This window comes from Tenebrio molitor, chromosome 2 (assembly GCF_963966145.1).
Source record: "Tenebrio molitor chromosome 2, icTenMoli1.1, whole genome shotgun sequence".
NCBI classification, from domain to species: Eukaryota; Metazoa; Arthropoda; class Insecta; order Coleoptera; family Tenebrionidae; genus Tenebrio; species Tenebrio molitor.
This window is the reverse complement of record NC_091047.1, coordinates 26,478,286-26,495,743: the sequence shown is the minus strand read 5'-3', so window position 1 is coordinate 26,495,743 and position 17,458 is coordinate 26,478,286. Positions and strand designations below refer to the sequence as shown.

General features: G+C 33.9%; 2 protein-coding genes, 1 long non-coding RNA gene and 1 pseudogene across 4 annotated transcripts in view; 3 read left to right on the top strand and 1 right to left on the bottom strand.

Moving 5' to 3' along the window:
• Positions 1-17,458, bottom strand: part of LOC138123103 (uncharacterized) — a 211,576-nt gene that overhangs the window by 116,485 nt on the left and 77,633 nt on the right. The window lies entirely within an intron of this gene.
• Positions 92-5,181, top strand: LOC138123745 (collagenase-like). Its single transcript, XM_069038533.1, has 7 exons — positions 92-248; positions 3,980-4,135; positions 4,192-4,342; positions 4,399-4,559; positions 4,621-4,707; positions 4,766-4,911; positions 4,962-5,181. The coding sequence occupies exons 2-7, from the start codon at positions 4,039-4,041 to the stop codon at positions 5,121-5,123; spliced, it is 804 nt and encodes a 267-aa protein (XP_068894634.1). The 5' UTR covers positions 92-248; positions 3,980-4,038; the 3' UTR covers positions 5,124-5,181.
• On the top strand, positions 8,697-9,855 carry LOC138123776 (brachyurin-like). The gene is made up of 6 exons (XM_069038572.1): positions 8,697-8,814; positions 8,862-9,012; positions 9,065-9,222; positions 9,278-9,364; positions 9,422-9,570; positions 9,621-9,855. Exons 1-6 carry the CDS (start codon positions 8,697-8,699, stop codon positions 9,780-9,782), a joined length of 825 nt encoding a protein of 274 aa, XP_068894673.1. The 3' UTR covers positions 9,783-9,855.
• On the top strand, positions 11,601-13,290 carry LOC138123925 (brachyurin-like; annotated as a pseudogene).

Genomic DNA, 17,458 nt, shown 5'->3' with positions numbered 1-17,458 from the left:
ATTTATTACATAGGATTAGAGGAAGATGGAAGCTGGAAAGACAAAGTAAATTTACAGATTAAACTTTCGATTTCATTGTGTTTTTGTATCAGTAATCAGTAAATACGTATCAATAGAACTAGATGACAGATACTGTATAAGTGGCTATTATATTTGCACATTCGGTTGAATCCAAATTATATCAGATTTAATAAAATATTTAGTAAAAATTAATTGTGTTCTGGTTTTCTTATTTTTTATTCTACCAGGTGAGCCTTTTGGAATAATTTTTGCGAGTTTTGTTTGTTGTGTTATCCAAAATTAACTGTAAACGTTTATTATGGCAGGTAAAGGCGCATTCAAAAGGAAATCTAAAAATCAGTAAAGTCAAGTAATATTTTTATAATGTAGATGTAAGAAGAGCTTATATTAATAACATAATTACATAAACATTTTTGTTTTATAATACAAAAATTTCCGATAATATTGCGGAATCTGGAAAAGTGCCCCGAATGCTTGCAGCGTTTCCACGTTGAATGGCAAGGGAAATCCTCTCGAAAAGGAATTTCTTTGATTTTGAATCGTCTGATTCCGCGATAAGTCGGTTTCCGATGACATTAATGAAATCGATGGCTTCTTTGCACCAAGGGCCTAAGGTTTCAAATGCTAAACCTTTAAACACGTAGTTTGACGAAATGATTGAACTATATTTGCTATGTTTGCGTTTGCAAGCCATTTCAGCGGCAGAACCTGAGACTTCAGATGATTTCAATACGTAACTGTCTGCAAGTGTATCTACAACAGTGACATCCCAAACCAAAGGTTGACCTTTAATCCACGGTACTAAAGTCATCCCATCTGGGCGTTTTCCGTCATCCCGAGACAGTCCGTTTGGTTCTAAAGTTGAATTCACATGAATAGAAGTTAAAGACCGGTTGATAATGGAATTAATTTCAGTGTGTCTTGAAAATCTACCACTGCTTTTGAAACAGCTTAGACCGTGGGTGCCAATTTCGTCAACTTTCGCATTGCATTTGCAAATATGAGGTGTACAAAGATTACAACCCAATCTTAAACCAATACAAACTTGGAAGGAAGTGTTATCTAAAAGAGTACCAATATTAGGAGAAGGTATTGCATGTAACCAAGATCCTGATTCTCTGCATTGCAAAGCTTTAAAACGAGCCAAGTCTCTAGGTGAATTAAAGATTAAGTCATTGGCAATTATTCCTTTGATATTAATATTATCCCAATTCTTCTGAAATTGTGGAATTGTTGGTATTTCGTTCTCATTTGCTACACCCCAGACTGCTAAAGCTTCATCATAATGGTGAATATTAAGCTCATTATCCTTTGAGTTTAGTAATAAAGAAACAAGCTTTTTAACCCCATTAATTGAAGATAGGAAAGCAGGGAGACAAATATCGGAAATGCGACGAATTCCCAGACCACCAAATATAATCGGTAAAGTGAACTGACGCCATTGTAAATCAGTTAAACGTAAATTAAGTATTCTCTCTAAACAAGAGTTTAAAGAAGAATCAATTGAATTAACATAATTAGAAAATTTCCAAAATGGAGTTGTTCTTAATAAAAAATTAAATTTTGGTATGAAAAGACAGTTTTTGATTAAAGTATAAGCCACGTGTCTGTTAAGGAGTTCAGCTTTGTTTAAAAGATTTTCAACTGTAATTATAGTTTTTTCGACGGTGTTTTTGAAACCTTGGTCAAAGATTGGAGAGCCTAAAAGAGATAAACTTTCTCGGTCACAGATTTTAATGCCTGGTGCTAAATTTTGAAATTCCTTTATGACTTTTAAATCTGTGTCTCCAGAACAGCAAAAGATCTCGCATTTCTTAAAGTTTAATTCAAGGCCAATTTCCTGAGATAAATTTATAACTTGTTTAAAGTCGGATAAAACTACTTCTGGGTAATCAGCTAAGGTTCCATCATCTAAATACTTGGTTCTAAATAATTGGTTGAATGGCAAGACTAAAAATCATGGGACCGCAGGGATCTCCTTGCTGGGCTCCAACAGAAGAAGAAATTAAATGATTACCGAAAAATAAAGTTGAAGGATTTCTATAGCATTGATAAAGATAAGGGTACAGAAGTGGGGTATGACATTGGACTTCTTTCAGAATACAATCCCGTTCGACTGAGTTAAAGGCATTTTTGAAATCTAATTTAAGAAGAACTTTGCCACGGTTTTGATCGTTATTAACAAAGGTTCGTGTGGTATGAATTGCTGCTTCGCATCCTAGTTTAGTTGCAACTCCAAGTTGGTGTGGAGATAAATACGAATTTACAATATTTCGACTTTGAAAACAGGCTAGCTTTGAGGTCAATCTTCGCAAACAGTTTCCGATAGCGATCGGTCTAAGTCCTCCATCTTTCTTGTTAAGGGCACATAAAGACGCACCATACAATAAATGGCAGATTTCTGAAGGAAGTTGCCCAGATAATAAAAAATTGCACAGTTTGGTTAAAGCTCTTAGTGCCTTCTGACCTGCTTCACCCGCTGACAAAGATATGATATCTTTCAAGTATTGTGGTCTCATGCCATCTAAACCTGGTGAAGAACCGGCAGGAAATGAATTTATAGCTTCTCGAACGTTTTGCTCATTGACTATTAAACTAATGTCTCCTGGTTTGAAAGGGTCTGGGAAAAAAAGTTCGCGAGATGGTGAAGGATGTTTTTTTTTAAGTTCTTCAGCAACATCTTCGTTGAATGAAGCTAATGAGTCATCCGAGGACAATAATTTAACAGCTCCTCTGATATCAAAATCGGCTACTTTTGCTTCAACTTTCTTAGCTAATGATAAATTTGTACGTTTCTTAGAACCAGTTCGTATTTGAGGTTCTTCAAAATTAGAAAGATTTTCTTTTATATGCTTATTCAACGACTTATCAGATTTCTCTGCTACATTGAAAGCTCTATACGAAAAAAGCAAAAGATTCTCAAAGGATGATAATGATTTGGTCGAAACACAGTTATTAATAATGGAACTTAATTTATCTGCAGCTAAATGTCTACAAGCTTTTGGAATTCGTCTAATAGTTGGTAACTGAAGTTTCAAATTAATTAGCAATTTTGTTATTGAATCGGTTGAAGAATAAGTAGAAGAAGTTGATAGATTATTATCGACATGATACTTATCTACGTGAATTTTCAATCTGTTGTTATCCTTAAATGATTTTCCAGGACACAGATTACAACATAATCGTTGAGATCCATCAGGTTGACTATCTTCTAATCCGGATTGTTTCTCATAGATGTAGATGTTAAATTTGAAGTTCGTGAATCATATTTTTCACTCGCTTGTAAACCTTCACTTTTCTTTACTTGTAAAACAATCTACAATTTATTTTTAAATAAATTTGCTGATTGATTAACGAGGGCGTAGCCTTCGTTAATCAAGCAAAGAAGTGAAAAAAGGGACTTTCATAACGTGTTGTAGACACTATTTTTTGCATATCGATGTAAGTTGAGAAATTTGGTCTAGAAGGATTTATGAAAAATTACAAAAAAAAAATAGGTATGCTTAGACAATCATCTCCAAGGAAATGGAATAAAATGATACAAAAAAATACAACTTTCACTACGATTTTGCGTGTAAAAATGTGCCATTTTCATTACGATATGCAAAAAATTTAATTTTTATCGTAATGAAATATTTTCATTATAAAAATAATCAAATTGTCATTTTTAATAATTAATTAATTATCTTAATTAAGAGATTTTCTTTATTTCAGTAGAAACAATATCACTTATCTTTTGAATATTATGTATTATTTTAATTTTTTCCTTCTTTACTGACACAAACAAAAGAGAAGTTTGAAGTTTAAAATTTCATGTATAACTAGATCAATCTAGAAAAATAATAAAAACGTGCTTATATTAACAATCTGCTTAAGGAAAGTTCCTGTCACAGATAAACATGAAGTATTAGGTATTATCTTTATATACAGTTTTATTTTATCTTATATTATAATTCAGTTATCACTCAAGCAAAATATAAAACAACAACAACCAGCATGCACCCATGAGTAGTCAAGATGAGATGCTTCATCGTTATTTGTCTTTGCCTTTCTTTAGTGTGGGGTACGCCTCTCCAGAAAGGGCGATCCAAACCAGTACCTCTCAAAAATATTGGTAAGTACGTTAAGTAGTTTCTTGACTCGTACAACTTTACATAAAGTATTTTTAAGGTCCCAGAATAATCAACGGTGAAGTAGCTGCTTTAGGTCAATTTCCTTGGCAAGCAGCTGTGCACTTTTCAGGTCAGGGCTTCATCTGGTTTTGTGGTGGTAGCATAATAAGTGAAGAATGGATTCTCACCGCTGGCCATTGTGTTTATGAGTAATAAGATGCGAATAAATTTGAAACATTTAATATTTATTTGTTACAATTTCAAGAGCTGAAAATGCAACTGCGTCCACAGGACTAGTAGGCTTATATGAACACATTGGTGTGATGTCAAAAATATCTGACTTTGTACTGCATCCAGGTTATAACGCCGACACTCTTGAGAACGACATTGGTCTTATTAAATTGAAAGAACCGCTTAAGTTTGATGGTAGATAGAGATATAATTCTTATATTATGATCATATCATTAACTGTGACCTGTTCTAACAGAAAACCAAGCTGCGATAGCTCTTTCTGAAGATTTTCTCGAAGATGGAGTTCACGTGACAGTGAGTGGATGGGGAACAACAAGTGATGGTAACTTAGTACACAATTTTCACAAGCATGTTATCAATTATATATTTCTTAATTTGAGACAGTCCTAACGTAAATCCAGTTTTGAATTATGTCGAGCTGTTGATAGTTACGAACGACGAATGTAGCAAATACTATCCCGATTTTATCGTAGATACTTTTGTATGTGCGTCATCAGGAACTAGTTCCGTGAAGAGCCCTTGCAATGTAAGCAGCTCAAGCATATTTTAATTTGTACTACAGGTGTTGCATTTTAGGGTGACAGTGGGGGTCCAGTTGTGATTAATGCTGATACCAATCCTGTACACGTTGCGATTGTCAGTTTCGTTAGTGATGATGGTTGTGAATCTGATACTCCTTCTGGGTATATAAGAACAGCTTCTTACAGAGACTGGATACGAGAGCAAACTGGTGTTTAGGTTGCAACAAAATAAAACCAGATGTGTTAGAATGACAAATAAACTTTACTGCCAATAATCGTTTTATAATAATTTCTTCCACAGATGTTAAAATAACATAGAATTAGTAACTTTTAGATAGAACAGACTGATTAGTCGTGCTTAAGATCTATTGTTATTAGATACTCGTACATGAAAAAAAAGGACAACTCACTCTTTAAATCTAATCTTAAAAAATGACAAGAATTAGATGACGTCAATGATTTTTTACGACTAAATATAATCAGTTGTAAATTTCTTAAGACAAATGAGGCGTTTATTATTGAAAATTAAACTGATTCGAAATTATGAGTCTTATTTTCGTTCGTCAGCAAGCACAAAATAAAATAAGTTCACACCTTTTACTATCACTGGCTCTTTGTCACGAGTGTGGTCTTCTTTTATCTGACCAAGTCATGTTACTAAAGCACTCCTGGAAACAGAGCAGGGACATCACCTTCGTTCGCAACTCAGGCAATTCAAGACACGTGTCGATTATCCTTGGTTCGTTATAACACTAACAAAATCCATGAGTTCGGAGCAGAAAGAGGTTTATTTTCGTTTTAAGAAGATATTTAATATTAGGTATTTTATTCACAGTAGGTTATCTGTAACTTAAAAAATACATTAGCTTTTTTGGTTTCACTAAATAAAAGCAGTTGTGATAATATCATTAACGATATCAATGGTGAAAGGCAGAAACCATAACACACGACATAATTTTGAAGATAATGCTAGGTATTATCATTTTCAGCAACAAAAAGCTTTTGAGGAACAGATTAAATTCTTGTTTTTATTATTACTTAGTCACAAATGTACCAAAAAAAAACTATTTTTGACGTTAGTGACAGAATTATATAAAAATCTAGTGCATGCAAACATCCAAATATGCAAACAAAAATAACAATGGATTTGTTGATGAAATTTACAAAAAAAAAAAATTATTTATCTTACAAATTATAAAATGGAAAATTTATTTCATGTAATTATGTAAACCATAGTATCTTCAGTAAGTAAATATATTTCTACATTGTCCTACAACCTCGTAGGTAAAATTTTGACACATTTTAAAAATACACCCTGTATATCATGTTTTATAAAATGTACGCCAATGCAAAGTAACCTATAGGAAATATGCTTTAAAACAAGGAAACCGCATTGGTGTACGTTTTATAAAATATGATATACAGGGTGTATTTTTAAAATGTGCCGAAATTTTACCTACGAGGTTGTTTGACAACGTAGAAGACCAAAAGCAATTAAAAAAAATTGTAGCTCAAAAAATAAATGTCATTTTATTTTTTGACATAGAATTTTTTAGATATTTTTTCCGCGTTCTACATGAAGCCGGTAGCTCGTGGTTAAAATTTCTGCACTTATTTCAAAAACACCCTGTATAATAGTATATTATTACACGAGTTTAACAAGACGTTGTATTACCACATAAGTGTGTTTAAAGCACGACGAGCGTAGCGAGAAGTGGTTTAATGGAACGAATGTGATAATACGTCTTGTGAAACCAGTATAATATACCATTTTATCTACTTTGCTTTACTAATCCCTGAAATTTCGGCTGCTCAAGCTTTCATAGTAGACTAGGGACTTTCGCGTGGGTTGGCAACAGACACTTGTCACAAAAATGTAAGGTTATATTTACTAATTTAACCTCGTAGCTTCGTTCGTTACCTTGACGCCTGACGTGAAACGGCTGATGTTATCAATATAACAAAAGCTAAAAGTTACCAAAACCAGTTTAATAATAGGCTTCATTATTAAACTGTTTTCGGGTATACTTAATAATGAGCCTATTTGTAATTCGAAGGAGATAAAGTCCTATTTAACTTAATTCCATCTCGAACGAGACGCTTAAGAAAGCTCTAATGTATGGAAACAAGAATATCCGCAAAAACGCTTTAAAAACCGAGAGTGACAAAACCTTACTATGAATGAAATAGCCGAAAAACACAGCCCCAAAAACGCGTAAGATTAAGAGTGAAAACCAAGTGAAAGGAAAAGTCAAAGCAAAAACCATAACTAAACGCTACCTACCGTACTTAGAAACATTGTATAAAATATCGATCGTGATTTCTAATACACCCTTCTAATACGCCATTCGATGTAGATTGTCCCGAACCTTTGCATAACGTGCTACGACGATAAACAAAACTATTCGCAAAAAATCAAGTTCATCGAAGCAGATTGGAATCACCCACTCACAAAACTCTTGCCGGCGAATGTAATCGTTTGGTTCATAAAGCACCAACATTGCCAAGAACTGTAAAATGTACCTAGTGTATTATAAAAATAAAGAGCGATCAAATTAATTAGTAATCGAGTCATCCATGGATTTGAATCCGTATGTCTTTTCGATTGATATGCCCAGATCTAACCTGCATTTTAAGCTGTGTTTTTTGTTTAAGTAACGACAAACGATTTCGGATTAATGGATAACTTGATTACAATGAATGAAATGAATTTGATCACTCGATATATTGCAATGCTTATTGTAATATATTTTACTAAGAATAACGTCTGCTAATGTCATTTTTATATGTACCATGAAAGAATTACCTCGCAGAGCTTATTTCATTGAGATGTACAGTCACGGCCACGGAATTTCGTCAGTCGTTGTCATTCAACTGACATTAGCTGTAAAACATGTTTTATATATTTCTAACCCCACATTGGAATTTTTGACATGAATGTCTATTTGTCAATCAATTTTTATTATGCGTTACAGAATTTCTGTCACAAAAATTTTAAATGTCATTCATAATGACAATAAAGCTTAGGCTACACACGTTTTTTCGAATTGCTGACGAATTCCGTGGCCATAACTGTACATGGGGAGGAGTTAAAAAACTGAAATGAATAGGGAAAATTTGTCCGAATTTGTTCACTTCATTAGCAACCATTGTTACATCAACTCCACAATAAAGTAGTAGATGCAGCACACTGCTTTGTAAATGTTCAAATGGAAATGGTCGAAAGTAGTAATGTGACGTTTGTGACTGACGGACACCTTTTACTTTTGATTTATTCTTGCTAAACTACCAGGATAATCAATTAATTATGAAAAGGAAAAAACTTCTACAGGGTCATTCTTATTATAAATGATTGTCCTATTGCAGTTGGCGTTGAAAACCCACACAAATTTTGGATATGCTGCCAGCCTCGGAACGTTAGACAAACTAGTAGACAGATTTCCACTAACGCCGTTAGCGCCACCTATCGACGATACTAGTCTCACTCATGTTATGAGGCTTGCGGCACATTCAATTACGTCACCAACGCCTACTGCGTTAGGACCTCGGTTGGGACAATAATTTGTAATGACCCTGTATAAGAAATTTTGTTGTCTTCTCATCATCACCAATTACCTTTTTTTTCCAAACTTATTTCAGAATCACCTTGTATAACAAATATATTATATCACATTTTAAACTTACTGGAAGTGGAAATGTTTATAATACAGTTATAAAAATAAAACTGGTTATCAAATTTAACTTATCAGAAACACTAGGAAATATAAAAACTTCAACTTCAGGCGCAATTATGGGAGTACTCATGGTCATGATGAGACTTGTGTGTTTAATTTGTCTTTCGATTTCTTCAATCTGGGCCTGGCGCTTGGAGGAAAGTCCATCCAAAATAGCTCCATTAAAGGACCTCGGTAAGTATTACGTTATTATATTTCTAATTTCAGGAACAAATTTGTAGATCCGCATATTGTCGCTGGTAGTGTGGCATCTTTGGGTCAGCTTCCATGGCAGGCAGCACTTTACTTCACTAATGGTACTGACACTTGGTTTTGCGGTGGAAGTGTAATAAGCAAAGTTTGGATTTTAACTGCTGGACATTGTGTAGAAGGGTAAATACTGCACGTACTGTTACTTCTAATTTAATAGACATTCTACGTAAAGAGCTCAAAGAGGTACAGCTATAACAGGAGTAGTTAATATATCTGACCATACTACTGGCAATGAAATATATGAGATGATTCTACACGAAGCGTTCAATTCGAGTACTCTGGAAAATGATATTGCTCTTATTGCTTTAACAACTCCGCTAAAATTTGATGGTATTTGCTAATTTGCTGAATAGAACGTTACCAAAATAAGTATATTTTTCTGTAGATAACACCAAAGCTGTGACTTTAGGGACAGAACATCTTGATTCCGGTTATAGAGTTACGGTGAGTGGTTGGGGTACGACTCATGAGGGTATGTCGAAGTCGAACTTAGTTTAAGTGTTCGAAACAAAAATTTGTTGATTTCTAGATGAAGTAGAATTAAGTCAGGTTCTACGATTTATAACGATGACTGTTATATCGAATGACATTTGTCAGGAATATTACGAAGGTAACGCTATTTTTGACGGGATGTTTTGTGCAATGACGGTACTAGGTGTAATCCTGGGTACTTGCCACGTAAGTGCTATAAGTTTGTGACCGGCTGTTATTGAATGGTTATTGTTTAGGGTGACAGTGGTGGTCCAGCAGTAATCAATACTGACACCAATCCTGTTCACGTAGGAATTATCAGTTTTGTCAGTACTCTGGGTTGCGAAAGTGGTCGACCTGATGGATATACAAGAACAGCTCATTACAGAAACTGGATCAAGGATAATTCTGGAGTATAAGTAATAATGGGAAATTTTTTACAAACTTTTGTATCATAAGTTTATAAAGAAAATGAAAATAATTGCGGGTAAATGTTTTATTTCTGAATTACAGAATTCCTTTAAAACGTGCTTCATTAATGCATAATTAATTAATGTATTTTTTAAATTGTTTATTTCAAATGTTTGTATGTATAAACAACTTTCATTCTTTCTTGCGCGATTGTACTCGCATGTTTACCACGTCTGTTTCCACGACGGTAAGTTGTGTTTACTCATTGCTAACAATAAACTCGACGGTAAGTAATTTTGGTGATCTTTAACGGTAAGAAAATTTATTCAAAATTAAACATTTATTATAATAATTTTTATGTAGACAGAATAAGTTGAAGACAAGATGTTAGCACTTTCTGGAAACTCATACGGCTTTTGTAATCGGCTTTCCTTGCCGATTCAATGTAGCTGAACTTCGAGGAAACGAGTGACTTCTAGAACGCCTCTGGATTTCTCAGAAATCAGAGCCAAACGCACCCCACATTCCAAGTTTCTTCTACAACATTTACTTCTTTTTCAACACGAGTGGTGTTAATAATGTTTTCACAAAAAACTGCAATGGCGGTAACTGTTTGCAGATTGCTATAGAAACGCAATACTACAATCGACATTATGGCAACATGATGTGAAGGGTAACACATATCGCCTATTTTAGATATGAATGCTTGGTAATAAATAATCAATCGCGCAAAAAAAGTCATAAGCATCACGAACGTCGAGGACAACGTACCGATCTCAGATAGTAATTGGAGTCGTCGCTGCGCTCCTCCAAACAATTATCTTCGATCGGTACATTGTCCTTACCGTTCTCCATAATTAATATACTATTAAGTTTTCTATCAAAGTACGTAAATAGTTTAATTTAATTTTCTTTGATGTGAACTTGAGAAACTAACGTTTGCTTAAGGTGAAATTAATTTTTTAGTTGAGTAATTTATAATTATAGTACGTTCCAGTAAATTTCCAAATTACATAAAACAGGAAACGCACTGAAGTTATAAAATCCACCTTTATAACGAAACTCACTGCCATGTGTTGGACATATTTAGTCAAAACCCTTTGTACTCTAGGTACAATAAAATTTTCTTTGAAGTTGTTAGTACTACGAAGGAAGTAGAACTCGCTTCACATGTAACAAATATTTATAAAGACGTAACCAAATAATCTTTGTTGCAATTCAAATTTTAGTAATTGGATTGATGTTTTACTATTTATAGAACCGTTAGTAATTGGTAGTTTTAGAAAGACGGTAAATGATTAATTAAAAATAGACAGATAAGTTGCCGACTAATAATAATGAGTAATGACTACGTGAGAAAAGATTTTTCAGTTTATTGTTTGTTATTGAATGTAATCTCATTTTTTGACAAAATCTTAAATATCAAGTGTCATCTTATTCATCACAAAGAAGATGTACACAATATTCATATCAGAAATAATCTTATCTACAAAACTGATATGATATTTTTAAAGATAAAACCCAATTGAGAGTCTTATCTAAATAAGCCCAAAATGTAGCCATATTAATTAAAATTTACGGAAAACATTTTTAGATACGGAATATTGATTGATTGTTTGTAAAGCAAAGTACTTTGCCTCCATCGTTGTTCTCTTTTTGTAGTGCAATTTCCTAGTTTCACAAATAATTTATCTTTATGGTTTATCAATATCTTTGGTTCCGACTTTCAAAATCCTCCGATGCTGGAAACAAATAAATCCTTTGTTTCAAGTTGACTAATTCTTTATCAATAAACGTGCGGTTGCTAAACTGTAAGTGATTAAATGATAATTTGATTCAATGCCTTTATCGCTTCTCAAACTATTGACGTTTAGGTAGTAATTAGCCGATTTTCAAAATGAAGAGACTTTGTGCTTTTTGTTTCTTTCTTCTATTAATTCGTGCCTCTCCTCTTCAAAAATGTCAAAATAAAATAGTTCCTCAAAAAACTCTTGGTAATCGAATTTGCGTTATCGATTCTAGTTTTAATAATTATATTTTAGGACCACGAATCATCAGCGGTTATGAAGCATCTTTGGGCCAACTACCTTGGCAAGCAGGTATCACATTTGAAGGTGAAGAAAATAATTGGTTTTGTGGCGGTAGCATAATTAGCAGAGAATGGATTCTAACAGCCGGTCACTGTATAGATGGGTAAGAACTATAATTTACTTTTTTCTTTGTTGATGTTTGAAATTTAAAGAGCCTCAGCAGCCGCAGTCTACGTTGGAGTTGTGCAATTGTCAACAGCCGTTGAGATAATAATAAGCAAAGAGTTCATTCTCCATGAGAGTTACAATCCTTCATCTATTTCAAATGACATAGGACTGGTCAAGTTAAGCGAAAGTTTAACATTGAACGGTACATTATCACTCATAAAATACATTTCTTATTAAACAACTATCTTTTAGACTACGTCAAGCCAATAGCTCTGGCTTCTGAAGAGCTTGAATCAGGTATGGGAGTGACTGTGAGTGGTTTTGGTTTTACGAGCGACGGTAAACATGTTCAAGTGATTTCTAATTTCGACCATAAAATATATTTCAATTCTAGATGATCAATACATAAGTAACGTTCTTAATTATGTTACCGTAGCAATAATTGATAATAGCGACTGCGAACTGGTTTATGGCAAACAAATTATTTCTGACGAAATGGTTTGTGGGCAAACTCAAATCAGGGATCTTGCAGCGTAATGTTTACTACTCACATTTTTATATTTTTATTAATTAAGTTTTATACAGGGAGACAGTGGTGGTCCAGTGGTAACTGATGCTGTAGAGGATCCTGTTCTGGTAGCATTTGTGAGCTTTGCGAGTCTTATGGGATGCGAAAGCGGTTATCCTTCAGGTTTTACGAGAACTGCTCCTTACAGAAACTGGATTAAGAATATCACTGGTGTTTGATTTTGAGATAGGTACTTAATTTTTTAAATTTATAGAGGGTCATTATAAATGATTGTAGTCCAAACTGGCGTGAAAACTGAATCTAAAATGTATGGTTGCCGCTCCATATGAAAATGATCAAAATTATGTGAATACAGTTATGTTTGCATAGAGCGGCAAAAATTTTATTACATAGGCATGGCTTGCTTCGACTACAATAATTTATAATGACCCTGTCCTACCACTACGAAATAAAATTATATTTTCAGAAATTTGATCCGAGACTTACCTATAATAGAAATATAATAATTTAGGTTTTAAAAATAAAAATAGTTTCATATGGCGGACCCATTACTATGGAAGCACTATTATCATTCGATCACAGAAGTTTAGCAGGGTCTGTGGAGTAGTCAGCGTTTGGATGGGTGACTGTCGGGGAAATTGCATTCCTCTCTAACTTTAGCAGTTCATAGCTTTACTACTTTCATTATTATCTGTAATCCACAATGTCGTATGAACACATTCCGACAGAGATGCCGTGTGAAAAATGGGTGTAATGTAATAAATTTAAAAAACTGTGCTTTCAGAGAAATTGTGATTTATTGATAGTGTAATTTTTCCCTGGAATTTCCCTATCCTGGTCACGGCACCAATGAAACATTTTGTCTTTTGATGTGTGATGATTTTAGAGTTGTTCTTCACGTGTTTTCATTGGATGACATATTGGGAAAAATACGAAAAAAAAATGTGTATTGACCCTACATTGGGTTGTATTACATATTTTGTTATAAGAATTTTAAATGAAACGATTGAGGACACTTCAATTACATTTTATTTTACAGTGAATCATGTTTTGCAGGTGTTTGGTCCCAACAAAATGTATGAATAAATCAATGGATTTGATAAATCACTTTTTGATGGACGTTTAGATAAAGTTTCGAGGGAATCAATTTTGATTTGCGGCGAATGAATTGAAATTTGACTAATTTATAAGTCAATAAGCTAAATAAATAATTTTAATAAAGTAATGAAACAACGTGAAATTAATTTGAGCTGCGAAAGAGGTGATTATGTTAACATTTGAATTGTTTCCCCTGTTAAATTAACCCCTCGCGGATCTTCATGAAACCTTTCGGACAAGTCTGGGAAAGTATCGGTCAGAATAAAAAAGAAAGGTGTCATCTCATCAGTCATCACACTTATGAGAAACTCTTTTCACGTGTCAGCTGTTTGGCAACGATCCATATCACTGGGTGGCGTGGCTTCATTTTGTGCTCTGCGCCGTACCACAACTCTTTGAACACAATGGACACTGGCGGAACCTCGCTACGACTACGAACAATGAATGAAGAATCTTTTAAAGTTAAGGAATAGTTGACGACCTCTTCAGTCCTAGTCTTTAATGGGGCATTAGTCAGGCTAGTGGTTTAGCTGTTATGTTAAGAAAACCACGATTTCGACAATAGCAACCCTAGATGACGCTACCACTGCAAGCTATCAAATGAAAGAAATTACTACTTAAAATAGTGCAGGGGTTTGTGAACACATTCATTTTGTAGAGAAATAAATAGAATTCGATAAAACAGTTATCTCTTATCTCGTTTTGTAGCTTCTGTTCAATTTTATTAGAGCAGATAATACATATTTCAATTGAAAAATTACTGTAGTAATAGGTTAATTCCTCGATAATGAAAAAAAATATCTTATCACCCACTACCTAACAATTAGAATTAATCATATTCAGCAGTCGCAATGAGACATTTTAACTTTTTCCATTTACGTATACCGTTACTTTTGGCTCTAGTTTGCCGTGGAAAAATATTTCCAAAGCACATGGGTTTTCTAATTTCAAATATTTAAGATAATTTGGAAAACAGCAATCTTAGGCCAATTTCCCTGGCAAGCAGCTTTGGTAGTTTTTCATGGTAGTACTACTTCGTTCTGTGGAGGTAGCATAATTGCTGAAGAATGGATTCTGACAGCAGGACATTGCATTCAAAGGTAGAGCTTGTGCCAACTGTCATGATCGATGACCTTGACAAAAGCTGCGCGAAGGCAGAGCCCAATTTTGATAAGTGAAACGTAAAAACATCGGTCGTTTGGTTAGAATTTTCAGGGTGGTTCCAAATTTGCATTTTATACTCTCCAACGGTTTGGATTACAATGCCCGACATTATCTAGGGACCTGCCGCCAAATAAATATCAATATAAATTAGCTCACAAATCTGTAGTGTGACAAAATGGTACCGGCGTTTTTAGTTCGAATAGTACAGCCGCTTCGGTACGCATTTTGGTTTCTGCGTCATCGATCATGAGAGTTGGCACGAGCTTTAACACTAATCCAGATTAAATAGATGAACTGTCATCAACTCGCGTAGTACTTGCGCGCCTAAATACTATGATACATAAGAGTACTAGCTATACTTTTTTTTCAAAATCTTTCATATTCAATTGTTATGTTATAATGTTATAATAATTGACACTTATTTAAAGGGCTTTATTTGCTGAAGTCTATGCGGGTATAGTAGATCTAAAAACCGCTACTAACAAAGTAAGTACTAGCAACTGAGTTTGTAGTCCATGAAAATTACAAAAAATCGGTTCTTGCGAATGACATTGGACTCATAAAACTCGCGAAATCTCTAGAATTTAATGGTACTGATTCTCATTAAAACTTTTAGAAATGATTACTTAGTTTTGGTTTCATTTTAGACTATGTTAAAGCGATAGCTTTAGCTTCAAATGTTCTAAATCCAAATGTGGAAGTTACAGTGAGTGATTGGGGACACAATAATGACTGTAATTTGCAAATAATTAATAGTTATACTATTCCAAATTTAAATTGCATTTGTAGACACTGAAGAAGTTAGCGATCTTTTAAAATTTATTTCTGCAAGAACCATTACGAAAAGCGAATGTGGAAAAACTTACGATGAAGGTACTAGGTATTCGTGATGAAATGATTTGTGCTTCTTCTGGTACCACATCAGTGAAGAGTACTTGCAGTCTAAGATATCTTACATATTTTTTAATGATATTTTATTAATTATTATATATTAATTTATTAAGAAATAGTGCTATATTAATAACATAATTACATAAACATTTTTGTTTTATAATACAAAAATTTCCGATAATATTGCGGAATCTGGAAAAGTGCCCCGAATGCTTGCAGCGTTTCCACGTTGAATGGCAAGGGAAATCCTCTCGAAAAGGAATTTCTTTGATTTTGAATCGCCTGATTCCGCGATAAGTCGGTTTCCGATGACATTAATGAAATCGATGGCTTCTTTGCACCAAGGGCCTAAGGTTTCAAATGCTAAACCTTTAAACACGTAGTTTGACGAAATGATTGAACTATATTTGCTATGTTTGCGTTTGCAAGCCATTTCAGCGGCAGAACCTGAGACTTCAGATGATTTCAAAACGTAACTGTCTGCAAGTGTATCTACAACAGTAACGTCCCAAACCAAAGGTTGACCTTTAATCCACGGTACTAAAGTCATCCCATCTGGGCGTTTTCCGTCATCCCGAGACAGTCCGTTTGGTTCTAAAGTTGAATTCACATGAATTGAAGTTAAAGACCGGTTGATAATGGAATTAATTTCAGTGTGTCTTGAAAATCTACCACTGCTTTTGAAACAACTTATACCGTGGGTGCCAATTTCGTCAACTTTCGCGTTGCATTTGCAAATATGAGTTGTACAAAGATTACAACCCAATCTTAAACCAATACAAACTTGGAAGGAAGTGTTATCTAAAAGAGTACCAATATTAGGAAAAGGTATTGCATGTAACCAAGATCCTGATTCTCTGCATTGCAAAGCCTTAAAACGAGCCAAGTCTCTAAGTGAATTAAAGATTAAGTCATTGGCAATTATTCCTTTGATATTAATATTATCCCAATTCTTCTGAAATTGTGGGATTGTTGGTATTTCGTTCTCATTTGCTACACCCCAGACTGCTAAAGCTTCATCATAATGGTGAATATGAAGCTCATTATCCTTTGAGTTTAGTAATAAAGAAACAAGCTTTTTAACCCCATTAATTGAAGATAGGAAAGCAGGGAGGCAAATATCGAAAATGCGACGAATTCCCAGACCACCAAATCTAATCGGTAAAGTGGACTGATGCCATTGTAAATCAGTTAAACGTAAATTAAGTATTCTCTCTAAACAAGACTTTAAAAAAGAATCAATTGAATTAACATAATTAGAAAATTTCCAAAATGGAGTTGTTCTTAATAAAAAATTAAATTTTGGTATAAAAAGACAGTTTTTGATTAAAGTATAAGCCACGTGTCTGTTAAGGAGTTCAGCGTTGTTTAAAAGATTTTCAACTGTAATTATAGTTTTTTCGACGGTGTTTTTGAAACCTTGGTCAAAGATTGGAGAACCTAAAAGAGATAAACTTTCTCGGTCACAGATTTTAATGCCTGGTGCTAAATTTTGAAATTCCTTTATGACTTTTAAATCTGTGTCTCCAGAACAGCAAAAGATCTCGCATTTGTTAAAGTTTAATTCAAGGCCAATTTCCTGAGATAAATTTATAACTTTCTTAAAGTCTGATAAAACTACTTCCGGGTAATCAGCTAAGGTTCCATCATCTAAATACCATATATTCATTTGAGAATCCAAAGATAAAATAATTGGTTGAATGGCAAGACTAAAAATCATGGGACCGCAGGGATCTCCTTGCTGGGCTCCAACAGAAGAAGAAATTAAATGATTACCGAAAAATAAAGTTGAAGGATTTCTATA

Bases quoted from the DNA above. Each gene is read 5' to 3' on its own strand.
- LOC138123745 (XM_069038533.1), top strand. From the start codon at position 4,039: ATGAGATGCTTCATCGTTATTTGTCTTTGCCTTTCTTTAGTGTGGGGT. The intron at 4,708-4,765 runs GTAACTTAGTAC...TCTTAATTTGAG, and splicing joins ATGGGGAACAACAAGTGATG to ACAGTCCTAACGTAAATCCA. The intron at 4,912-4,961 runs GTAAGCAGCTCA...GTTGCATTTTAG, and splicing joins CCGTGAAGAGCCCTTGCAAT to GGTGACAGTGGGGGTCCAGT.
- LOC138123776 (XM_069038572.1), top strand. From the start codon at position 8,697: ATGGGAGTACTCATGGTCATGATGAGACTTGTGTGTTTAATTTGTCTT. The intron at 9,013-9,064 runs GTAAATACTGCA...TTCTACGTAAAG, and splicing joins GCTGGACATTGTGTAGAAGG to AGCTCAAAGAGGTACAGCTA. The intron at 9,571-9,620 runs GTAAGTGCTATA...GTTATTGTTTAG, and splicing joins TAATCCTGGGTACTTGCCAC to GGTGACAGTGGTGGTCCAGC.